We start from the raw sequence: 25,987 nt of genomic DNA, 5'->3' as shown, positions 1-25,987 counted from the left end.
AAAAGCTAAGGTAGCTCTAGTTTAGAGTGAGTTACTGGTTGATTTGTGTTTCAAGCCTTTTGAAAGGCTTGAATTTAAAAAAGGGATTAGAAAGCTCTTCTGTATTTTGGCTAGATAATTGTCAAGAAAATGCTGAACGATTTTGCAGTGTTGCATGGTGTCTCTCAGAAGCATAAGTACCAAAGCACTATAATTTGTCATCTTTCTGTACGTTTTTATGAATAGCGGATGTGGAAGAGCCATTATTTTAAACCATGAGGTAAGATGGATTTGTGTATGTGTATAGGTATTTTAATACTCAGAAATGTGAAACATTTGCATTTTCGAATAAAATATTTGGATCCCAAAGAGTAAAACTTTGATAATTTCCAATTTTATAGTAATGGTGGCAATATAAACCTAAGCTTAAAGGAATCGTAAGTAGTAGTTCTGGTCTAAAAATGGGATTTCAAGAAAATGTTGCAGAAAAATGCTAGAAGTGTGTGTCCTTGAAATGATATTGCAGATGATAATTTAAATTCTAATAAACATTGCCACATCACATCAGGAACTTAGGTACTAAAAAGATTCGTGCTGGTATTAGAAAAAAGTAATTATTCTAATCATTGTTATTCAGTTATAAAGGTGTTCCAAGAATATGTGCATAATGAGAGAAAAAGCCTTCCTTACTCTTTGTATTTCCTATTGCTTTGAACCAGAACTCAGATACAAATGATTAACTGTGTTTGTGTTAAAACATGAAAAAAACTTAAAACCGTCTTTCTGGATCCATAGTTGGCAGTTACAAATTCAAAATTAAATTGAAACGCTCCATTTCACACAGGAATTCACACGCTCGGGAACTCCTACTGTTCCTGTTATACAAGGAGTTGGATCAAATGTTTGGGTTGTCCATATTAGCAGCATACACCATAAAACATAGGGTACGGTATCAGGAAAATGTAGTCAGCTTCAGTGCCTTTAACACAAACACGCAGGAATAGCGTTTGTTGGGCTCCCGCGTCCCTGGCTCCTAGCCTGGTGAACCTTCCCTTAGGTCAAACGACATTTTGATACCGAAGGATGATGCTAATCCATTTTGTCGGCGGTTCAGCTGTGCGTGGTATGCGGAAGCAGGATGCCGCGGCAGGGCTGCGTTGCTGGAATGCTGAGCAGCTTTATTAATATCTTGCAAAGCTCTGCTGAGCAAAATGCAAACAGCACAGGGCCATTTTCAACATCTGGTAATGCTGGACATCCACAGGAACAGCAAAAGGCACCTTGCTCACCTCGTGTCACCAAACCGACCTTCGCAGCCGAGCTGCCAACCGCTGAGGTATCTGGCCTTTAAAATAATACCCCCTCCCCAATTTCCTCCCACCCCTACTAAAATGAACCCCCTCCCCTCCCCAAACCCCAAGCATTCCTAGTGCAAAGTACTAGACAACTTGAACAGGCCGCTACAGTTACACTGATAACATAAACACAGCGTCCTGGGAAGGTATTCCTGTAAATTATTGGCATTTTCTGATGTAGGAAATTGTACTGTAGTTTCCTTTCTGGGACCTAGCCCTGAGAGGTCATCCATATAAATAAGAAAAAGGAACGGAGGGTGATGAAACTTAGCTGTTGTGCTTTGTCAGTGGTGTAGTTCCAGAAATAGTTCTGCCAATGCAGTTTAGTACATACTTAGTGTATGTATTCCTATAGTAATTTGATCCTTACAACCAGTATTTAATACATAGACATGCAGTAAATAAAAGGTTTGCACTGCATAACTTTTATGGCTTACACTGAAAACATTTAAAAGCAGGGTTTTTTTTTTAAAAAAAAGTTTATTTTCCACAAGGAAGAGCAATAGGAAAAATTAAATTGTTTTCCACATATTGTTTTCTTGAAACAGAGTCTACAAGGACATATTCAGCACCAAAACTAAAAACAAAAAAAGAAAAGAGAAGTACAAACAGCCATAGAATATAATCTATAAAGCAAACATTTAATATTGCACTTTGTTTCTCTAATGTTTGGATTTTACTTATTTTTTCCCTAATTCAGATCAGGATTCTATATCAAATACTGGGCTACAACTGTGAACCTCATGTTTTATAATGCCGAGAACTGACCAATATTTGTGGAAGAATAGTAATGCCTCTAAAAAACCTAACAAAATAGCTTAAATGGAAAGTCTTTATTTGATAAAGTTTTAGAATTTTTCACTCTGATCACAAAGGCTGTGATGCAATGCCAATTACTATGATACTGGTCAATCCTGCTTTATATGCAATTTTCCATTATACCGTGATAAGTACTTTAATGCTATGTATATCAGCAATTGTTCCCTAGTCTGTTTAAAAAAAAAAAAAAACAAAAAAAAAAGGAAAAAAAAGTAAAACCACCAAATGCCCTTTTATGCCAACGATCCCATCAGCTTTTTTTTTGTCTGGTTGGAGAGGGTACAGGAAAGGGACATTCACAAAATGGCCTAATAACGGACATCACCCAGTTTCCTTATTATCCAGTAATCTTGCTTATCAAAGCCGAAACCTTCTAACTGAATCACTTAAAACGCGACTCATATTTATACTTTTTCACCCTGTCATCATTTCTGAAACATGAAATACCTTTCATGTTCTCATAAAGGCCACTTATGGAAAAGCCTATTTTGTCATTTTATGAAGCCTTAAAAACAAGGCCATTTTTGTAAAAATAAGCACCATGCAGGAACACCAGCTTTCCCTCTCCTCCTCCCTTCTGAGCTGTTTTATTGCATGAAGAGATACATGATGGATTAGATCTCGATTTAAGTAGTCAACCAGAAGTGCGTCCTTTTGCGAGTAGTCTCTGTTATGTGATTTTTGAAAAGGAAGGCTGACTTTCCCAAGGCTCTAGCATGTTAAGTGCTGGTATTTGTATTAGCGGATCTAATGGCTCCATCACACCGTTTCTTCACCTCTGTCTTTGGGGTACACTCAGGGAGTGAGTACTCTTTGTGTTATTTCTTGCCTTCTGAATGAATGTATGTTTGGGGTTTTTGTTTTAAAGCTCTCGAGAGTACCCCAGGAGATGCAATTAAAGTAATTCTCAGTTAACTAGTATTTGAGTACAGCTGGTAACACTGATATTGTGGCCCAGTTTCATTATACTTCTAGTCATAGTATTTTTACAGTATTGTAAACCCTGAAGATAATCCAAAGTGCACAAACTGAGCTGTCTTTTTCCATAGTCCAAGCTCTTCTTGTAGTCTGAAATATACTTTCTACTAGAGACTCCTTATATAAAGGTATAGAATTTTTGGTGATTAGGTAACTATGTAAAAAAATAAATTTACTTTCCCTTCCCATCCCTACTAGCTGAGAAATCTCTCTGCCCAGGAATCCTGGACAGTATATGACTATGTCTTTTAAGATTTTTTTGACTCTTAGCCAGTGTCTGCTGGTGCTCCTTTCACTTGTGCCTTTTCTTTTTTTTCTTTTTTTAAAGCTTCACAACTTGACCATCTCTTTTTTGTAATACAGGAAGTTAAGAAGGGAATGCAGGTGGGTTTTGTAACTTTTGTGTATGTCCCTATTCCAAATCCCCCTCTCAAGTAAAGAACAAAAACAGAACACAAACACAAAACAAAAAAAAAGTAACTCAACAGTGCAACATAACAAAACAAATAGCATTCCAACAGTTTGGCAAGTGATGAGTTCACCTGAGATTAAGTGATTTTTAGGCAGTCTGTAACAAAATGCTGCTTTGCAATAATAGTAGAAAGGCAACAAATTTTTAAAAGAAATCAAGAAGGTATACAATCCTGACAGTGTCTCTTATTAGTTTCCTTCTGTTATCTCCCCCCCTACCCCCACCCCACATATCTGTTGCTTATCTACTACAGTAGGCTGCAAAACATACAGCAAGAAGGATTGGCTTGAAGGCATTTGATGTTTGTAAATAAATCCACAATAGGATCCAAGCTGAAGAGGTGATACATGATCAGCCTATTAGGACAATTCTGAGCATGTGCATATGCAGGTAAAGTCCAGGCTACATTAAATTAAAAAAAAAAAAAAAAAAAAAAAAAAAAAAAAAAAAAAAAAAAAAAAAAAAAAAAAAAGTAAGTCAGTGCATTTGTCAAAGTCTTTGTTGCTGTTTTTTTTTTTTTGTCAAAGCTTTCTTTTGCTCCTTGTTGTGCGGACCACGAACAAGTAAGAGGGGGTAACAGTCAGGCATAAATGAGAAAAAGCTGTAGTGACACTGAACCGCACAACGTAAGCAATGAGCATGTGCAAATTTTCAAATCATAATAGGAAGCCATCCCTCTCTTACAACGTGGTGAGTGTTTTGACACACATGACTGTAGGCTAGTTAAGGCTGCTCCTAGTATGTGCCAGTATTTAAGGGGGAAAGAAAGCTCAGATCTTCAAGCATGTGGAGCAGTCCTATGATGTTGCTGTAGGCTTCTTAAGCGTGATCACAGGTTGTTTTCATTTGTTCACCATATAGGCAAGAGCAATACCACTTCCTTTGAAGGTGTGTCTCCACTATGACGCCTTGATCTTCAACACGGCAGATATGATTCAAAACCCAAGTCAAGTCAGCTTATTATGGATTCCTTCAACGAGAGGGGCAAGATGGTCTGTCATCTGTGGGCTGATCTGGGTTTGGATCAATCTAACCAAAAAGGGGGGGGGGGGGGGGGAGGGAAAGAAGGAAAAAAAAAAAAAAGGTATTTTAGAATCAACTGCTACAGATAAATTAGAATTCACGTGCTTAAGCAAATTATAATGATACATGGTATTCCCAATCCAAAGGTTATTGAAACAAATAAACCTCTGGTCATTGAAAAAAAGCTTTGGATAAAATTAATAGAAGCATTCATATTAAATACATATTAAATGGAATATTTTAAACTACAAGTTTATAACAACTTAAGGATAAGCACAAAAAACTAATACCAAACTTAAAAAAAAAAAAAATCTCATTTACTACCACAGAAGTCTTTTGATTTATCTGATGTATACCAGAAAGATTTTTTTTTAGTAATACGTGTCATCTAAGAAACATTTAATTCATTTCAGAAATTGAGTAGTTTTGCTTGAAAAGGGAGAAAATTATCAGTAAAAAGTAATTCTACTTTTAAAACAATTAACCCTCAATATCCTACGAGATGTTTCAAGAGCTCATGTGTTCCTAGACCTTACTCCTCTCTCCTTCCTCAAAGAAGTAAGAGGAACAACCTGCTAGCTTAGGTCTCACAGACTGGATGGTAAGACTAGTTTTAAGTGTGCAGCCTATCTTTTAGGCAACATTGTTATCAGTTAACTTTATACAACAATTTTTTTTTGTTAAAGTTGTTTAAATTTTTGTTAATTTTTTTTTAGTTAAAAAAATACTTCTAAATCTTAGGATACCTAAAATGGACTGAAGAGTTGTACTCTAGAGTTAAGCTATAGCAGAGCCCTCAGGGAAGTCTCTAGCACACAAAGAATTCCCCTCTCTGCCCTCTTTGTAGTGGTAGTGTTTCAAGGGGGAAGCGTTGGGTGGGGGGGGGAGAAAAATCACACTACATAATGCTGTTTGCTTAAAGTAGGAGAATTCAGGCAAAATTTAGCTAAAGGGGACAGTGTTTTTCTTTTGTTTTGTACCACTGCTTCTTCTTGAAAGATATGTTGATGTCTTATAAAATAATATGTCTACATTTTATAGAGAAAAAAGGGGGGAATAATGAACAAAAACCCACAACACTACACTATATTACTTTCTGGAAGTTTCTAAGGAGTGCGGCCAAAAAAAAAAAAAAAACCAAAAAACAACAAAAAAAACCCACCACAAAACAAAAAACCCACACAATTCCAGGCCTGCAAAGGCACTTGACAGAGCACCTTTCAAATATAAGGCAAAGGTCATGTAGAAAAGTGAGTGTAACCCATGCTATGAAACAGACATGGAAAACTCTTCATGATTCATCTGCATCTTGCTAAAGGGTGTGTGCTGGGGGGACAGGGAGGGCAGGAGGGAAGGCAGCTTGTTTCCTTTTCCTCACTTCAGTGGTTTCTCCTAATTTTAGGAAAGAGAAATATCTTCCTAAATGTATTCCACAAGAGAGAATTCAGACAAGCAATAAATTAATCATCATATTCCATCTGATGTACCTACTTCTGAATAGAGGGGTGGAGGCAGAAAGCGAAACTCCTGGATGTATGCAAATAATGGTCCTTGAAGCGCTCTCTCAAAGTCATCACAAGCAGCTATGGGTGCAAGGCTGGACTGTCTCTGTTCCTCTGTGACCACTTCTGCATAGCTAGGAGGTGCTGAAGGGAAAAGGTACACGCAGTTCGAACAACAAGTTCTTATGCATGTCAAAATATATAACATGATAAATATTAAACTTTCATCATTGTAGAAGGCATCTGCAGGTAGGTAAAAAAGTTCAGTGACTTTTTTTTTAATTGTTGAACGCAAAAGTGAGCTAGGCAATTTCATTTTATTCTACGATTAAGCTTATGTTCAAAAACAGACTGACCACTGTATATTGTGGCTTAATTACCCCCTTAATTTTAGTGTACAAGCATGCTGTATTTTCTGTACAGACAGAAGTGACAGAACATTGCAGTCCTCTGGATGCCAGAAATCTCAGAGTCTAGCATTTGTACTTACAAAGTAGTATGTTCATTAGGTATGTGAAAACAGAGGGAAGGAGATATAGTTCCTCCTTCAGCCAGAAGGGAGATATCCCATAGAAAAGAATTACGCTATCTTTTCAGAAAGCCTTGGCTACAAAAGCTGGCAAGAGACCTGAGAAACTACTAATATTATGGGTTGTAATGCCTTATATGCAAGGCTGCAACTAGGATACTGAAGGTGAAAGTAATGAAATTCTGCACAGATACAACATCCTAAGATCCTATGCCTTCACTTCTACCAGGTTCCAAGGCAGTTTGATTTCCCTGCCTTTCCTAGGCAGAGAAAGGCAATGAGGGAGAAACTCTGTTCCTCTACATAAAACAGGTGGCAAGGGAACACCCACAAAGGATTTCCTGTGGGCACTGTTATGAAAGGACAGTGTGGTTCTGTCAGAAGGCAGCAATGAATAAAACAGATGAAAATCAAAACAGAACAGCAAATTGCTTTGGATTTGTATTGTCAAGTTACCTTCTGGTCTTTCAGGCAGTGTCAGACTGAGCCAATTCATGTTCATGCTACACTGGCTGCTCACACTTGATGTTCTGCTACCAAATGGGTGTAGAGGAATGGTGCCAATGACCAGTGGTAAGTTAAGGAATAAATCCATGGCTCCTGGAATATCAACATACACCTGAAAAAAAAAAAAGAGAGAAAAAAACATGAGTTTGTGTCAGCACTTTGTAGTTATTAGACTACCTTTTTCTTCCTATGAAAGCTTCTATGAGGAATTTGTTTCTAATCATCTCTTTTAGGGCCTATGCCCCTATGGGGTTATAAGCTCTCAGAGTTAATGGAAGCTCAACATTCTTAACATGAGGCCTCACATGGAAATGCAGTCTACTCATGACGTTTGTCTGACACACAATTATTTTAAGAACTTGCATGATTTGAACCAAATTCACTTACAGATCCCCTGTCAGGACGCTAATAGTAGGACATGTATTTCTTTTTAACTAATTAGCAAAAAACACTTTTGTTAGGAATTTGTATGGAATGATGGAAATTATTCATGCTTGAAAATGAAACGGACCATGCAACATACCATTAGTGAATACTCCACACGGATTATACTACAGTCAAGAATTGAAGGGGAAACAGGTGGAATTTTCAACACTTTGCCATTCCAGGTTTCTGTTTTGCCAGACGACAGGGACTCCCCACGCAGGTTGGCAACAAGCTGTTTGACTTCCTTCATTTTCCCTTTGGCATAGAATGCCTGTGTTTGGTAAATGGCTGCCTTTGGCACCACCATACGGGAAGAGCAGTTCTCAATCTCAGCAAAGATCTGAATTGATTCACCTGAAACAAAACAGAATTTCAAGTTCTCTTTACATTTACAAGGCAGCTTAAGCAAACTGTCACAGTCTATATACTGTTATAATGCAGTAGACCTTGCTATCACTGCTCTACCTGGAAAAACATCCACTCATGCTAATGAGAGCAAGATCACCATAAGCTAATCTAAAATGAAAATACAGAAGTCTAACAGAAGCAGATGCCTTTCAGCAATGTGAAGAAAGAACTAGTGCTGTCTCTTTTACTTTACAATATTCTGAGGCGATTGCTGAAGGTGGACTGAAGTGGTAAAAATAGCCTTAATATTTCATTTATATAAAACCCAGAAGTACAAACTCCAGTTTTAGAACGGAAGGAGAGACATTTCCTATAATTACTTCTGTTACGTACCTGGGGTGTAGCCCTTCCTTTCAATTTTGGCACTTAAGGATATTGGGCCTGAGGTACAAAACCAACAACAGAGAGTCTTTTCTTTTGTGCCTGCTTGGGGTGACTGCAAGAAAAGAATAAAATTGCCCATTAAATTAAGAGTTCAGTGAAACTCGTCAGCTGTTTTAATCAACACAAAAATAATCATTTTCATAGTGTACTTATTATGTATTTTTAGAAACAAAACCAGTTCTATTCATAAGAAAAATCTGAAGCAATTTAAATAGCATTACGCAGATAAAACGTTTGTCCTAATTCCACTGCTGCACTAACACTGCTTTTTTCTCCCACCCATGGGATCCTCCATTCTATAGTCATACTTAGAACAGATTTTTTTTTTTAAACTTAAAATAAATACTGGATAGCTTAAAATAAAATGCTTTATAGCCTACACATCCTAACATACCGTTGGCAGAGCTTTTCATTTAATTATCAGTAAATTAGAACATCTTCCCACTTTCCATTACACTACATTTCAGAAACAAAGTAACTAAGCCAAGCTACTGTAATCTTGACTCCTGCTATTTCCTCGGTTTCTTTCTCGTCTATATTAAACAGACTGTTATTTTACATGAAATGAGGATTAAGGGCTTGATCCAAAGCCCATTAAAGTCAAATGAGAGTCCTTTGATTTTAATGGAGTTTGTGCAAAGCCAAAGTCCCTTTGCAAGTCTGATTTTTCACCCATACACACAAGAAACCTATTTCAATGGACTTTGTTTTAAAATTTATTTTTTTTTCCATAGATTAGAATTTGAGGAAGGGAAAATAGAAAGGGATTTTAGGCCAGATTGAAATTAAATCCTCATTGAAAGCAGTTGTGATATTAAAATGATTTTAATAAAATGAAATTTCAGAAAGTTCATACAGAATTGTGATAATTTCTCCCCATCAGCAGAAAGTTATCCATATGGAAATTATCAATTATGCACTACAGTACATTTTTTTACTTTGCATTTTTAAGTTAGCAGTCTCTCACTGAAATATTTTTAATGAGCTGCACTGTTCCTTCCATAGATTATTCCTTATTTAAAATCAAAGAGGAACAGTTCATAGAAATTTTCCTCCTGAATAAGATTTTATAATTTATTATCAAATGCATTTACATCTTATATTTTGTTAAAAATTAAGCAACTCTGTACAGGATAATTTAGCTTTCAAAACACCAGCAGTTAAAGAGTTGCTAAACTGAGATAATGCTTAAAAGATCAGCTGTAGTTAAACTAGCAAATAAATATTAGAGAAACTTAAATATCGATGTTCTTTTGGTTATCGTACTTTATTATTTGTATGCCAGAAACAAAGAACAAGTAATTCTGTCAATTCTTACCAGTAATGAAGGAGTGTTGATATCTATATGTTCAAAGACTGTAAATTCCTTCTTTAATTTTACTGGTAGAAGCCAAGGCCTATGCAATTCGGCTTTCACCCAATAGCGCACACTGCCATGTCTGCCTTCGAATGAGGTAGCAAGTGGTCTGTGCAGGACACAAAGGTCAAAATTGAGTAAAGTTTTTCTCTCTCTTTCTAATAATGATACAATGGATCAGATTAGGAAGTACTATGTTGAATTGTATTTTTAATGCATCATAATATTTAATTAAGCATAACTTATTTGCAAAGTTTCCATATCTCAGAAAATGCAAGATTGAAGTTGGGAGAAAAAATCATCTCCAATTCATCCAACAGTAGTTTTGTAGAAATTTTAAGAATCAGTGAAAGAATTGTGCTAGAAAATGCCAGAAGAATACACATTTCCTTTAAACTTAAGAGGCCACTTCCAAGTCTAGAATGCTGCATACCCTTTTAAGGCTTAAGACTACCAACTCAAAATTAGCATTAGTAGCAGTCAATTATTGTTTGGGATATTCTACTTTGTAAAAAATTGTGTATTGTTTACTTGGCTGGTATCTCAGTGTCTGGTTTATTTTAGCTGTAACTAAGCACTTTTGTCGTTTGTTTTGCCTTAAGCAGGGTAGTTAAACATCTCAATTTAGAGCTCTGAAAAGAGAGAGGCTATTTTGAGTATCTTCTAATTTCCCTCCACTCTGATGAGGCCATCTTAAAATATTAATAATAATAATAAAAAAAACAAGACTATTCTGCTATCAACTTTGGAAGACAAAGTCAGTCCTCTTTGGGAGCTGGAGGAAAAAAAAAGGCATGGAAAGGGGCTCCAAACCTTTCAGCACCACCTTTTTCTGCAACATCGTAAAATGAAGGACAAAATCTTTATACTCCAGTTATCTCAACAGTACTTTTCTTCCCATAAATTTTTTTTTTTTTTTTTAAGATGAGAGTAGGAATTCTTATGTTGTACTATGTTTTTAAACGCATCATAACATATAAATTACGCATAAGTTACTTGCAAAGCTTCCCTATCTTCTGTAGTTAATACTGGCTGTGCTAGGACTTTACTAAAATGATTCTTTTATGTACAGGTTTGACATTTTTATTTGTACACCTGAAACATCTTTTTGGTAAAAACAGTCTAAATGAAGTGATTTTCTAATCAGTCGTCAATGTTTCATCCTGTGCCAGTATCCTTTAGGGCAAATCAATTAAGCAAGTCCATGCCTTGTTTTTTCCACCATTGTTTTATAGTTTGTTTTGTTTTAAATGAATTTTGGAAATAGTCTAAGGATACAAAATAGTAAGTATTAATAGTGTCAAACTATTGTCTGTCAAGCCTTCAGGCATTTACTACCAGCCTTTGCTTTCTCAGTATTATCAGAAGGTAGTTTCACAGTATTCCTTCAAATCACTTGAATAGAGCTTTATAGTATTTTGACCAATGCTTGTGGTGTTTTACTGGTCATTATTTCATCTCGAACAAAATATTCCATGTATACTGTTTGTGTTTTCATATTTAAATGTCCATTCCAACTTAAGGGAAGACCAATATTATCTTTCCTTATTGCTTCTTGTAGTTGAGATTTTCATCTCCATGTTAAATTGACTTCTAAAAATCCCGACATGTGTAGCACTCCAAGCATCCCAATAACATCCACTGCAAAACCCTGTACTATTCACTTTGAAACTAACTTGTAAAAACATCATCTGCAGGTTCTGCTAAAGCCAGCACCTCTAACAGATGGTTTATTAGCTTTACTATTAGATATTAGCCTACTTTAGTGTAACTAACATTCTGCCAAGATTTTCAACCTCACTGACTTCAAAGATTGCCTTTTACAGTAAAAGGCTCCTCTTCCTCCCTTTTTTCCGTCCATTTCCAGACTCTCTCTGTTCCTCTGTATTTAATTTTAGTGTTTTAGCCAATCTCCATGTTGGTAACTCCTCTAAGTCTTCTCTTCACAATGTCTACATTGGACAGACGTGTGTGCGTGTGTATGTGTGTGTAGCCATCTTAACACTTCTTTTGCATAAAGGCCAGCCTGAGTACATACATCCAATTTAAACTAGAACAATCTCCTCTTTTGTTCTCATGTTGTTAAACTTGCCACATCTGTTGCAGACTGAGCCCAAACAATTAAGCTGTGATCTTATCACTAGTTCTGCTGGTCTGCATGGCTCCAGTAAAATCCTGGGTCAGTAAGAAGGTATCTCAGCCACTCTGCAGGACTCATATGACAGGTCAGTTCCCCTCCATTCTCCTGGGGAGGAGTACAATACTGCAAGGCACAATGAGTCAACAGACTTTGGTCAAGAGAGAGTAACCAAGGGGGCAGCAAAGAGCTGTTCTGTGAAAAAAATGTTTACCAGCATAAAAGCAACCTCTTCAGTTTAATGAGATTATGTCCTCTGTTGCATGTCTGAGCACAATTCCTACTACCATTGAAAAGGTTTCCCCTCCACCCACAACAAGAATTTTTCTTAGACAGGTATGTATCCTAGCGTTCTCTCACACAACCTGAGCAGTGCTTGCAGGTACTTACGTCTGTGGAAGCTCAAAGCTGAATGCATATTCATGCCTTCCTGAATGAAGAGTGTGAAGGCCTTCTTCAGAATTGTCATCATCTAGGAGGGAAAAACCCAATATGCTATTCCACCTGTAAACATTTTACACAGCATAATATATTATATAGGTTTCTTTTTCAGGGTAAATGGGATTTATACACTCATTACAATACTTAAGAACATGGTGTCCCATAAACAAGTATCTCCAGTCCATTTGTATGAACTGCTAGATGTAAGGTCACAAAACTTTTAAAGGTAGGTAACATAGCCAGATTCATCTTACATAAAAGCAAAGGTTAACTTGTTTTGTTATTTGCTGCTGAACACTGGGATAGTTGTAACTGCTGCCATTTCAAGCTCTGCCTGAAAGATCCGTAATGGAAATCATGTTTTCCAACATGATCTTTAGTTCAAAACTTATAAATAAAATAGAGCTTTCTCTTTAATAATATTAAGCCATTTCATACTTAGTATGAAGTTTGCTCCATAAGATAAATTTAGTAATTCAGCTTTTTATCTTCTGCCTAGCAACAGTGTCCAGAAATTAATGAGACAGACAGACAAGCAGGGTAGTGGTGGTGGGGAAGTGTACATGCACCACCTAGAAAGTACCAGATGAAGTCAGGAGCATAGGAGGTAGAAAGCTGTCCAATTAATGTTGTTTAGAGCTAATCTATAAAAAACCCTCAGAGTTTAACTGGATCTTGCTTGTATAGCTAAGACCCAAAGGTTTTCTGATGCCAACAAGAAAGCTTTTTATAGTCATGATTCGCTGTATTGCTTTAAATGCTCCAACAAATTTGTGGCTTATTCTGATATAATTACTGTATCACCAGAAAAATGCTGACTTCATCAAAATATAGTTACTTATGAGAAAATAATTGAGTATCTCGTATACAAAAGGATTGGAATAATAAATACACTGCAACTATGCAAAAACAGTTGCTTAAAAATCTAAAACATCATGGAGGAATGCAGGCACATTTAAAAATTTGTAGTTCCTATTGTCCTACAAAAATGCTGATGCTCCCATTTCTTTAGTGCACCAGAAACGCTGAAACCAACCTATGGCGAGTAACCTAAAAAACACCAGAACGCTATTTACATAAATGCATCTTCAGCGTGTAGTGTCGCAAAGTAAGAATCCCCAAGATATGCTTAATGATATGACAATGCGTGCGTGTATATGTAATATGTATTTTTACACTTGCGAGTTTTTATTTATTGGAAAAAAATCTTTCGCTTGCACAGAAGTTTTTCTTCCCTTCTTCCCTTCCTTCCTTCCTCCCCTTTCTTTCTGCCAGCTCAGCAGTCCCATTGAGCCCGAGCGGCAGCAGCAGAACTGTGGTAAACAAGTGCTGAGCTGTCAATCACGGGCTAGGCTGGAGCAGGAGAGGACCGGCCTAAACCGGCGCGAGCAGATCCCCAGCCAGCCGCCAGCCGCTCATATACATACAGTATACATTACACCGCCGCATTCGCTCAGCAGCTCCGCTCGCAGCCTAGCCTGGCGGCGGGGGAGGAGGCAGGCTGAGGCGCCGCCCGCCCCTCGCCTTCCGGTCCGCTCGCACCGCACGGCCGCGCCGCCGGCTCGCCGCGGCCCCGGGCTGCCCCGCGCTACGTGCGAGGCGGCCCCCGCGCCCCCCGGCCGTCACAGGGAGGCAGTTGCGGACCGTGACAGCCGCCGCGCGGGGAGAGGCCGGGGGGGAGGGGAGGCGGCGGAGTGAGGGACGTGACCGGCCGCAGAGCGCCATGTCCCGGCGGCCGCCCCGGCTCGCAGCCCCTGTGGCGGCCCGGCCGGTACCGCCGCTGCCCCTCGCCGTAGACGGGCTCCCCAGAGAGCGGGGGGCGCCGTGCCCAGCGCCCCGAGCCGCCAAGGCCACGGCTGCCAGGCAGGCCCCCTTCCCTGCCAGCGGGGCCAGGGCGGCGGCGTCCCCCTAGTAGAGCGGCGCCCCGGTCTCGGCGTCAGCACGCCCGGAGCGACCCGCGGGCCGGCGGCGAGCTCCCACCGAGGCCGCGACCGGACCCCTGACCGGGGGGCGCGTGAGACAGCGGCAGCTGGCGAGCGGAAGACCGCTCCCGGCGAGGTAAGCCGGTACGCTCAGGGCACGGCCAGGGCCCCCTCCCGCCCCGCCCCCGCGCACGCTTGGCGGACTGCTCGGGCGGGGGGGCGAGCTGCCCCCTTCCCCCCGGTTCCGGACGGCGCCGGCCGGGGGCCGCCCCCGCCTCGCACGCCGGAGTGCGGGCAGGGGAACCCGCTCCCTCGGCAGCCCTCCCCCCGGCGCCCCAGCGCCCGCCAATCAGCGGCTGGCATCGCCTTAGCAACAGGCTAACAAACCTCCGCAGGCCAATGGCGGCGCGGGGCGTGGCCTCCGGCACCAAGCTCGGCTGAGAGGCGTCGAGCTAAGTCATTGAAACTCGGCTCGGCGCGGCGGGCGCTCGCAGTCGCTGCCCGGCCGCGGGGCGGAGGGGCAGCGGCTCCCCGCGCCGACCGCCCAAGTCTTCGCAGGCCGGCAGGGTGCGAGCCCTGCGTCCCTTCTGGCGCCCGAGTGTGTCAGATCTGTCCCTTCCCTCCAGTCTTTTGTTCCCTTTCCAGCCGAAAAGCAAGCCCTTGCCGTCGGTGTCAGCACTTGGATCTACAACCCCCGTGCAAAGTCATTGCTGCTGCTTAAGCAGCCAGTTGGGAGCAGTGGGCTGTCCTCCTACTTGCAAGCATGCACCCTGCCATGAAAGGCTCATGCATGTTTGCACATTCCCGTCAGCTGCAAACCGGAGGTGAATGAAGTTTCGCATGGGTGAATTATCTCCCAGGCAGTAGCATAAAGAACATTTCACCTACAGTCCACCTCGTTAGTGACCTATACTTGCTTGCACCACAGTATCATAATTAAAAAAGCCTTAGCCCTGCTGTAATATTTATTTCAAGAAATGCCTTAAAATAGGCTCAATGCAGTCTGCAGTCAAACTTATTTAAAAATTACGTTTCTTCCTAAAAAAAGGAAGGGGAAATATCCTATTCATGCACCGATCTCTGCAGTAAATATGCAGCATATTAAAAAAAAAAAAGCAACCAAAATTACATAACCAGTTTTAACATTATTTTCTTGTGCTAGGAATTAAGTCATCGCCACCACCTGACGCGTGTAACCAATCTGCGGAGAGGAGAAGGAGCACCCCCTCCCTCTCCCCAGGACTGGTCCCAAACAGGATTGAACCGCTTCTAACAAAGGGTGGAAACTTCAGAAAAACAAGCTTAGAGTCCCCTATACTTTCACAATGTAACCGTGCGAACAATAGATGAATAAACCAAAGACCCCCACTCCCCCTCACAATGTGTTACCCCCTTTTCCCTACCCAAAATAAGGGAATTTGCAGGGCACTTTACGTTTCTATCGGGGCTTGGCAGACCAGGTTTTCATTGAATGCAGGTTCCAGAACTCCCCAACTTAGAAATGATGCTCCCATTATTCAACTGCGGACTCTTATTTGGCTTTTCAGACAGATCTTCACACCCGAGTCTCCCACACAGGGGTTTAATATGAGAAATTAAAGGTCATTTACGAATTTACTAGTAGTTTAGAGCAAAGGAAGGGGGGGGGGAATTACACGTGGGGTGGTGATAGCATATGTCAAAGTAAGCCACAGGGAATCTTCTATCTGCCAAAAATGATCCATCTTTAAAAATTATCACAGATCAGTCTGAAAAGCAGAACTGTATCTATAGCGTGTCAAAAAGTCTAGTTTCATGTTCTAATTATATTTCACGGTTTGATAGGCTGTTACCAGGAAAGTCATTTACTGCATATCTGTTTTTGATTTTTTATTTTCCCCACAGGAAAAAAAAATAGCAAATCTTGCTAATATCACTGTGACAAAACGATATTGCATTTCGAAGATACAGTATTAATTAACTGCAAATCTTTATGAAAAAGCGCCATTAAAGGGCAGGTAGTTTAAGAAAGTCCTGTTTGCAGGCACTTTGCAGATGCACCTCAGTACGGTTTTAACATCAAGCAAGTGTCCATATAATGGAACAGAAATCCCAAGAAGGTACTCTGCATCTTCTCGTCCTTAGAAATAGAGGATTTTATAGCCTACATACTGAAAGAGATAAACCAAGATGATGCAAAGATGCGACTTCTTCCAGAAAAATGTCTGCAAATAATGAATTAGTAAGTAAAAATCTTACCTCTTTCGTGCCCAATTAGGATGTCCTTATGGTTGAAATATTCTACTTCTTCAGTGTAATTTTGTGTATAGGCAGTGTTGGATCCAGCATTTCTAGATTCAGTCCAACGTACTTTTGCATGTCCTCTTGCATGAATTTTAAGAGATTTTACTCTAATTTCCCCAGTAACTTCTAAATTGACCCTTCCTGAGACTGTGTCCCCGCTAGAATAGACGGGGACATTGCTGTCATTGAGACAGTCAAAGCTTATTGTCAAACTCTTCACCTTCCCCAGCACCATGTTTTATAACAAAGTGTATAAAAATATACTGTAAGAAAAAAAAAGTCAAGATCTCATATAAAATGCGATCTTCACTTCACACTGATCAACGCCTCTGCCGTGCAAAGAGCTTGCCGGCAGGACCAGCGTGTGCCCTACCAGCCCGTCATCGGGATTGCCTGGAAAGCCCCAGCCCTCGCGGCTGCCGGCGGCGCGGCGCGGCGCGGCGCGGCTGCCCGGCGCTGCGGTCTCCCTACAAAGACGGCTGCTGCGCGCTGCCACCTCACTTTAAGAGCAGCTTTGTGAAAAACAACCCCGCCGCGCATGCGCGGCTCCGCCGGCGGCGGCTTCCTCCGCGGCTGCGCGCCCCCGCGCTGCCGTGCGCGCTCCTCGCGCGTGGGGCCGCGCGGCGGTGCTGAGGTGGGCGCTGGGGAGCCGGGAGGGGCGCAGCGGCGGCCGGAGGCGCGGGCTCCCCCTCGGGAGGGCCCGGGGGGCTCGTCGCGCTGCTGAGCGGGGCCCGGCCGGGAGGAGCCGCGGCGGAAGCGGCGGCGCGGGGTGGGCGGCGAGCGCGGCCCCTGGGCCCGGCGGCGGCCGGCGCGGCGCGGCCCCTCGGCCGCGGGCTGCCCCGTTAGCGCACGTAGCCGCGGCCCTGCCACGGACAGCCTGGAGAAGACGCTCGGCTTTTCGCTCAGCTGCAGATGTCGCCCAAGCTTTCTGCCGGCGAAGAGGCCGGCCCCGGGCAGGCTGCAGGCCGGGAGCCGGGCCGCCCCGGCCCGCCTGTGCCCCCGGCGCCTCGCGGAGGGGGAGGGAACGGGCTGCCGCCAGGACGAAGGGGAGAAAGGCTTTCGGCTTTAGTTTCCTTTAAGACAGTGATCTCTAAGTGAATCTTTGGATTCGCTGCACAGACTCGAAAAACGCAGCTCATCTCCTTTCCAAATGACTGAAAAAAATCAGCTTGGCACCGGGGGATGTCTTTGATGATAATCTTGTTTCCAAAAGGGAGCCTTTATGCAAAAGCAAACATTTAAATGTCTACCACGGTGAAGTTTCCTATGTTAATACTTTTAAATGTAGTTGTTGTACAGTAGCTTAGTTTGGGGTTTGGTTTGCTTGTTTTGCTGTTATTGTTTTTTATTTTTGTGGTGCCTTTTCTTGGATAAACATTCTAGATTAAATTATTAAATGCTACATTTCTATTTTTTACCTTTGTTAGTGACATAAGATTTTCAACAAGACATATAATGTAGGTGCTTAATATTTAACAAACTAGTGTGTGTTGCGAGTCGTATTTTTTTCTAGGTCAGCGAAGTACATAACTAAAATGAAGTTCAGACCAGCAGTTATATTTTGAAGCAGTATGCCTGTATATACTCGTTTTCCCAAGTAAAAAGTCATTCATATTTTCCCTCGCCTGACACCTGGTGGAGATTCTCATACTTAAAAACCGAAAAGCAGAAAATGTTCAGCAATGTACTTCTGGTATGTTAGAACTTTCTGTGTTTTTGCACCATCTTGTGGTAAATAGCCATACTTACCTAGACAACTTGCAAAAGAAGTTGAGGTATTTCATTCTTTTTCTGGTAATAATTTTACTTTTGTTATCACATCTTTAGATGCAGATGGTTTCATACTACTGTTTATTTGCATGTTTTTCCTTTTTTCTACAAGGTAGAAGATAATCTTTTCTTCCACAGTCACAGATCCCACCAGTCTGTGTGTTTGGATTTGCTATAGGACATATGAGAGCTAACAGCCAAATGGGATGCTACTTCTGTGCCTCCCTCCATGGAGTTCAGGCAGGAAAGTCACAACTCCTGTCCTTCAGGTTCTGGGTTCATTGTCACCATGTACCGCTGTCAGTGTGGATCTGCAAAGATTTGAAGTGCACAGCAGTTACCTTCTGCAGATCCAGTTAAGATCTATGAAGGTTAAAGACTCAAGTGAATGTTCATATGGATATTTTTTGTATACTTGATGATAAAGAAGAGGACCTTTTTACATGATTGAAATATGGCATATGATATTTTCTCATTTATTTCTTAAATAGTCTATGTATTTTGTGTGCTTACTAGATTTGCACATTTCAGGCTTGTTGGAGAAGATAAAATGTTTTGTTAAGCTGGTGTAGGCCCCTCTTCCTGCATGTGACCTCAAGATAGTGTAGCCTTAACTTGCCTCCCCGACCAGCAGAATTGCTGTATTTCGCCAAGCCATTTCTGGACACACAAGAATAACATGGCTGCCATCATGGCATGGGATGAGTTCTAAGCATTTCATGTGAGTAGGCTGTTGGGAAGATCCTACTATTTTTCAGCTTTTTAGCCAAGTTCTGGTATGTTAGATTTGAGCAATTTGCAGACAGTTGGAGTCCTGATCATACGGCATACTGGACAGCAGACAGCTCTTTCCAGTTCTTGGATTATTTGGAGAAAAATGCGGTAGAGAGTAACCCTATTTCTCAGACATATTGGACATGTTGAGAACACTGGTAAATCTAAGTTTCATTGCAGTGGTGAGACAGGTCCAATTCATTGCAATTTCTGAGGCTACTGGCATAGTTCAGACTTCCTGGAAGCTTTTGTAATCACATAGAAGTGAGTCCATTGAAATTACTAGGACATTTGGATATCCATGCAATGCAAAATTCCACAATCTTTGAAGCTCTCTAATTTTCATATATTGCTATGCTGCTGTTCTGAGTTAATTAAAAAATATCTTGAGTGATCAGATATGCTGATTTACATGAAAGTGACCTAGTTTTCAAGGCTGGTTCTAAATTCCTGTTAAAGCTTGGTGGAAAAAATTATAAATCAATTCCATACTAACTCTGATCTGTATGCACTCAAAGCATCTAAGCCAAGCTCTACTCTTCTTTGAAATAATGACCTTCCTTTTCCTCGTGCCCCACTCAGGAAACTTTCCTCCAGTTTTTTCGTTATTCCCTCTTTTCCCTAAAAAGCATGGATCGCCTTCCTGCAGCCCCTCACCTCTGTGCCGTTTGGGTAAGGAGAATGGATTGGAAAAAGCATTTCCTGTATCGCATCCTGTTGGTTCTGGTGGGTACAGCTACAAATTCCCAGTTCACAAGGTTTTGGTATGAATCTAACAATGTTTGGTGTGATAGATTTGGGATTGATTTGACTCTGTAAGAATCTCATCTCAGGTAAACATGTTTAGACCTGATGAGTTCAGAATAGAGTTTGTGAAGAGCTTTGAATTCACCAAAGTAGCTCAGAAATCCAAAGACAAATGAAACAAGTTGTTTATGAATCAGTCTCATATATATATATATATATGTGAAAAACATATGTATATACAAAAAAGTCTCCCTCTAAATCTGCCTGATGATTTCTGAAAGCTGGGGAATAATGCAGCAACTCAGCCACCAAAACATGCTGATCTAGTTTCTGTCCCTGCCTTTTATCTGCTTCTGCTTGCTATCCTGCCTGCCATCCATCCAGCTTGGCTCTCACCCACCTAATTCTCCTCCCCATGTCTCAAATTGCTACCGATTCAGTTTGGTCAAATGTGAGCTGCTTAGCCCTTCTTTCAGCTCACCACCCACATTTCCTTCTACCCTGTTTCACCCATGTTAGGTTGTCTTGACTTGTCTGGGCCTGTTTCTCACCAGAGATGCAGCCCACTTTCTCTCTGCTGCTCTTCTGTCTTTCTGGTCCTACATAGATTTGTTTCTAGCCGCCTTATATATCACCTCACCATTATGTACAGTTATATGTAATTTGAATTTGGAGCACTAGCAGATTAATATAGGCTGGCACTTGTGATGTAGTTAGGCATGTGTTACGAAATAAAATGTAGAAGTTTTGTATAATGACTTTGTATTCACATGTATTCATGCGTTTCTCTTGTCCTGACAGTAGTCATTCATCCATTCAGTTGTTATAACTTGTTTTTTTTCAATGTTTGTGATAGTATGCTGTTCATTTATATTTCTGTATTGCTAATAATTTTTATGTTCTATGCCATCTTGCGGCAAATACGGTGAACTGCTTGCCATGTCATTTAGCAGCTTTTTGCCCATGCACTCCTGTAAACCTGCCATACATCATTTATGTCTTTGTGCCCTTGGCAAGCTACCTTTCCAAATTTTTCTCAGTTTAGCTCTCTGAGGCCCATTAACATTCACTCCTGTGCTTTGACTTACTGAGAATCACCTCTGTCTTCTCCTCTTCCTATTACAGATTTTCCCTGTTTATCATTTTTAGCACCTGGTTATTAAACACAGTGTAATTTCTGCTCGTGTAGAGTGGTATCCATGCACCTGCTATTAGGAAAATAAGACAAAACCTGAAGTTAAGCACTCTTGACTATAGGCAACATTTTCTAAAGCTGTTAAGTGACTTAGATTCTAAATTTCTAAGGGTTGCAAGAGGTACATATTCAACTCTTAAACCGTATGTTTGTTTTTGAAAATTTTGTCTTAGACTCTGAGTTGTAATTACAACATCTGCATGATACTGTCACTGAAAAAGTATTATTTAAATTGAAATCAAAATGTCAGTTATTAAAAGCTACATTGCCAGTAAAATAAAATCAAATCCTTTTAATTTAAATCTGCTTTTATATAAATGGGAAGTAAGCTGTGAAAAGTAATGAAGACAAGTGTTTATCAGTTATTTTCAGATGTTCACTTAAATATTTGTTAATTTTACGGAGTTGTATCTTTATTTTTTCAAATGAACTGTCTTTAGGCTAAATATTAAAGTTTTTATAGATCCTGAAACAGGATTTTAAAAATTGGATACAAAGATGTTTAAGTTTTGTCATCTTAGATGAGAGAGACAGAGAAGACTCAGTTTTTTGTACACTAAGTTTGGTGGTTATTTGTCAGGAACCTCCAGTAATCTTTATCTGGCTCTGTACATGATGGACTCTTCTAATTCTTTCTGTGGATGGCACAGGAGACCATTACTTACTAAGGTAAGCACTATTTTTGTTTTCTAGGCCTTTAGGTCCTGTTTGAGATCCAATCTATCACAGGCAAATTTAAACACCAAATTCATGGACTAAGTTTGCCTGTGGTATCCAGATGACCTATGACCGGTGACACGTATGTCCAAATTATAAAAGATCCATACAATGTGTATGGTCAAATTCACTCTTAAAGGCTGACAGTGTAGTACAAAAAAGCATTAAATAGCTTTTGTCCAGACAAAGATAACTTTATTTCCAATATACCTTTTTGAACTTAGTAAAGACTAATGTTCAGACAGGGTGATGATGACCAGTTAACTGTTCTCCTCTGCTTTGAATTTTTTGTCTGCCAAGTTCTGTAGATGCTGAAGGAGCATGAAGTTTAAAAGAGTTAGGTCCAAATCCTTTTTTGCTGATGAAAACCAGGAAGGTGATGCTCTGGCTATTATTGGAGTCAGTAGCTCTAAGGAAGATGGCAAGATTCCAGCCTTCTACAAAGAGGCAAAGATTAGACCTCACTTAACAAACCATTTCTTCAAACTGGCAAGCTCTCCCTTGAGTTAGTTTCTTTCTTCCTTTCTAAGGAGAGAAAAGATTGTTAGAAAAGTATAGTAAGGAAAAAAAAAAATCCTGGCCTGCTGGGTAATGCAGACTGCATTTCCTGGGAATCTTCCCTGGAAACTTGAAAATTGTTGATGCTGATTCATTTAGACAACTATTCTATTATCAATGACTGCATGGTGTCAGTATGTCCTGCTCCATTTCTGAGAGGCCCACGTGTTTCTGACGCTAGCTTGGGGGTTTAGGCAACCTAGAGTCAAACTCCTTTATGTCACAGACTCCTGTGCAGGGTGAGATCCAGTGAAAGGATGTTGATGTATAAATATGTGGAATTTAGCTCACCGAGTCCAAAATCAATATCCTAAAAATTCTTGATGAACTTTCACCCAGCCTTGGAGGGGCCTTTTTTATTTTAAAGTTTATTGGGTGCCTAGATTTGTACTTCTGTGCATGCCAGAACTGTCCCAGCCTCAATATGGCTGAACAATGTATTCATGCTGGACTCCACTCAGAATCCAGAAATGAGGCATTCTTCTGCTTTTGTTTCTTTCTAGGGCTTTATCTAGTGTGAATTCTCACCATACGCTTAATACACCTGCCAGTTTGGGTGTGTTGCACGATGATTCTGAGAGTGGTCATTGATTTTTGAGAAGCGTAGCAAGAAAAGCTTGCAGTGTTCTCCTTACTGATGAGTCAATAAGCTACTGTTAATAGGAAGATGCAGACTCATTTCCTATCTCATTAGAGACTATACTGACTTAATAGCTTATTTGGAGGGAGGGGCAATGTTTACCCCTCCTTTGGAAGTTGTTCCATTGTACAGAAAAGGATAATCTAGAGGTAGTATAAAAGTAAATATGGCTTGCTGTCTGGTGGTTAAAGTGTTCATATCAAAGGAAGAATCCTAAAAAGAGAAAGCTTACTCCAGGGCAGTTTCTGTATTTCATGCAGTGAACGGAAGACATAGAATGTACTTGAAAAGTTCTTCTGGCAGAGTTGTTCTTGATTACCCTTTGTTATGTTTGGTCCTCAATCCATCCATAAAACAGAGAGGAATACAATTTCCCTTCTTCATGCCTGTTACGAAAATACCTCTGTGAAATACTGTCACGTTATGGCGTGGGACGTTGACAGAAGATGCCGTTTAATGGGTGTATGGGACTATGCAGTGCAGCACTGAGGGATGGCTTTCAAAAGTGTTATCTATAGAGGGGCCTACAGAGCTTTATTTTGATGCAGTCTATCTGGAATGGCTGTTGAATTGTTAGTGCTGTAGTAGAGGAGAAAACTTCAGAGTAGACTTATTTGGGATTTAGATTTTGTAATGAGAGGAGTATCGTCAATAATGTAAAAGAACATGAAGTTTGTGAAAAGGATTTATAAATTTGAAGGAATCAGAAGCTAGAAGCACTTTTCCCCTTGTCAAATTCGTCTTCTTGCAGAATAGTTTTAGTAATGAGAAAGAATGTGCACAATTAAGAGCAGTATTTCTGAAAACACTGATCATTCTCTTTTCAGAAGATGCAAAGGTATGTAACAATTCTTCAAAATGAAGCTTTCTGTTTGCAATTTTTAAGTTTGATGTATTTTTTTCTAAAGATTTGCTAAATAATGATCTACAGTAATTTGAGTTTTGAGGCTAATTTCCTATTAAAAACAGAATGCAAGTTGTATATTAATCACATTAAACTGAATGTCTCCAAGTCATGGTTTGAGAAAATAATTGTTAGTGCTGTTCAATTGAGAGTAACAAACAGTTAAACACATACTTAAATTACTCTTTCCTGGAAAACACCACCACTTAGGGACAAGCTTACGGTTGCAGTCAGCAATATGTAAGCATGTGCTTGAAATATCTAATTTAGTAGATGATGAAGGACAGTCAAACAGGGGCTGGAGCTAGAATACTAAATTTAGTTTAGAAGGGACGTGGTGATGTTCTGCACTGGGTTTGACTGTGATGCCTTGCGTCTGTGTAGCAGACTGCATTTTTGGCTCTTGCCCTTGGCATGCTTCCTATGGTTGAAAATCTCCACTAGCTTAAAAAACATCTTAGCTGGTATTAAGGTTAGATTAGTCTATAACTGAATTTCCTAAGCTTCTTCTAGACAAGAAAATTGTCAATATTCACCTTAACCCAGGCCTTGAGTGTTTTTTTTTTTTTTTTTGGGGGGGGGTAGGGAGGACTGAGGTGATGGTGTGCTTTTTCCATTCTGTATGGGTGTGTATATGCACTTGAAGTTTTGAGACGAATATTACAAATATGGTTTGAGGAGTAAGTGCAAACTCTTTCAAACCTGTCTGAAGTTGGTCAACTTTAATAGTGATGGTAGTACTGTCTGAGATTTCCCATTCCAGAAAGCAGATCTTCTGCACAACTCTACATGGATGGTCTCTACATGCATACCAAATCTAACACCTTAATGGTTTCTTGGATGGCCGAGCACGTGAAGCTTAACATAAAAGGAATGTGTCATGGGTCTGCCTTGTGCTTGCTACAAGGGCAGATGCTCAGAATGACCGTGCTGCCCATCCTCAGTAAGTGCGATGCTTCCATCTGGGATTAAAAACACTATGGATGCATTATACAGCAACAGCGCATTTGTGTAGTGGAGAACTTCTGGATTTGTGGCAGCCTTGTCAGAATGCATGCATGCACTGTAGCATCTTACCTGATAGGACAGCCCAAAATGCAGGGGTCCCGGGCAAATAAAGGAGAGGCTCAAACTCCACTCAAGGAAAAAAATACATATATATGTTAAGTAAAACATGGCTTAATAAGCTCAGGTGCAGTACTGAACTAGGCCCTTGAGTAAAGGTTATTCCTGATGTAAAAAGATCTCTGTAACTCTCAGCCTGCAGCTGTTGCTTCCTTTTCTCCCAAAGGTGTTTCCTCCCTCTTGCCTCCTTGTTACTTCATCTGCAGGCTGCTGCCAACTCTGCTTTGCCTCCTTGTCCTGCCAAAAGGGTTGGCACTATGATTAAGCTAGTAAGTCTGTCTGAACCAATCTCAGTCTATTCAGAGCCATTCAGTATTTCAACAAGGCACTCCCTATCCTGAAACCATGCTGCAAAGACACCTGAGCTGGCCCGGCACAAAGCAAACACTGGTTCAACAGAGGTTGTTAGCTTCGACTCCATGCTTTGCCTTACCTTTATTTTATCCTTGTATAGACTCCTTATTAACCTTCCTAACAGAGTACATGCCATAGCTCCATTCCTTGCCTTCATTCCTTGCTCAGAGTCAGAGTTTTGTGTAAAAAAGTATAAAGACATTTTCAGTGGAAAATGTGGGATAATTGCAGTTCCTCAGCACCTGTGGTTTTTTTGAAAATTTGCTAGAAGGTCTTTGGCAAGGATGTGAGAAACAGCAATGCTGTGAAATCCACATGAGCTAAGAGAGTGATTAAGCTTCAAAGTAAAGGGGCCCACAGACCCCACTGGAGGCCCAGGAGTCGAAACAAGTTGTGCAGCTTTTCTGATAACATTTGCTCCCTATGCTGCCTGAGAAAGCAAGGCTTGGCTTCGTAGTTGTTTCAAACTCATTGTAAGAGCTGGGCCCCATCATTCTGTCATTAATACTGCTTTTGCATCCTCTCTTTCTGTGTTCAGCATCTTCTCTTGCTAGCAGTCTGATTGTTGGGACAATCTTGTAATAGGTGTGGCTACACAAACTCCCTGTTTTTTTGTTTGTGTTTTTGACGCAAGCTTCTGGGTCTTTCCAAGCATCCAGTAAGAAGAAATATTTTTAACCT

General features: G+C 40.6%; 1 protein-coding gene and 1 long non-coding RNA gene across 3 annotated transcripts; one reads left to right on the top strand and one right to left on the bottom strand.

Annotated features, from left to right (window-relative positions):
* Positions 1-1,794: 1,794 nt before the first annotated feature.
* On the bottom strand, positions 1,795-17,051 carry LOC112992006 (arrestin domain-containing protein 3). The gene is made up of 8 exons (XM_064502397.1): positions 16,478-17,051; positions 12,267-12,348; positions 9,701-9,848; positions 8,332-8,434; positions 7,688-7,944; positions 7,114-7,276; positions 6,118-6,272; positions 1,795-4,632 (listed from the first exon to the last, which is right to left on the bottom strand). The coding sequence occupies exons 1-8, from the start codon at positions 16,755-16,757 to the stop codon at positions 4,576-4,578; spliced, it is 1,245 nt and encodes a 414-aa protein (XP_064358467.1). The 5' UTR covers positions 16,758-17,051; the 3' UTR covers positions 1,795-4,575.
* On the top strand, positions 14,249-21,310 carry LOC135325034 (uncharacterized). Of its 2 annotated transcripts, none has more exons than XR_010386252.1 (2): positions 14,249-14,375; positions 16,263-21,310. It is a non-coding gene; the product is annotated as an uncharacterized LOC135325034 (long non-coding RNA). The 2 variants fall into 2 exon arrangements; XR_010386251.1 differs by having other exon boundaries at positions 14,257-14,375; positions 16,124-21,310.
* The last annotated feature ends 4,677 nt before the right edge of the window (positions 21,311-25,987 follow it).

The sequence above is a fragment of the Dromaius novaehollandiae genome, chromosome Z, assembly GCF_036370855.1.
Source record: "Dromaius novaehollandiae isolate bDroNov1 chromosome Z, bDroNov1.hap1, whole genome shotgun sequence".
Classification (NCBI taxonomy): Eukaryota; Metazoa; Chordata; class Aves; order Casuariiformes; family Dromaiidae; genus Dromaius; species Dromaius novaehollandiae.
Note: the sequence above shows the minus strand (reverse complement) of the source record. Positions and strands in the feature narration are given on the sequence as shown.

Bases quoted from the DNA above. Each gene is read 5' to 3' on its own strand.
- LOC112992006 (XM_064502397.1), bottom strand. From the start codon at position 16,757: ATGGTGCTGGGGAAGGTGAAGAGTTTGACAATAAGCTTTGACTGTCTC. The intron at 8,435-9,700 runs GTAAGAATTGAC...CTTTTCTTGCAG, and splicing joins TCAACACTCCTTCATTACTG to TCACCCCAAGCAGGCACAAA. The intron at 4,633-6,117 runs GTAGGTACATCA...CTTTTTGGTTAG, and splicing joins CTCCACCCCTCTATTCAGAA to ATTGATCCAAACCCAGATCA.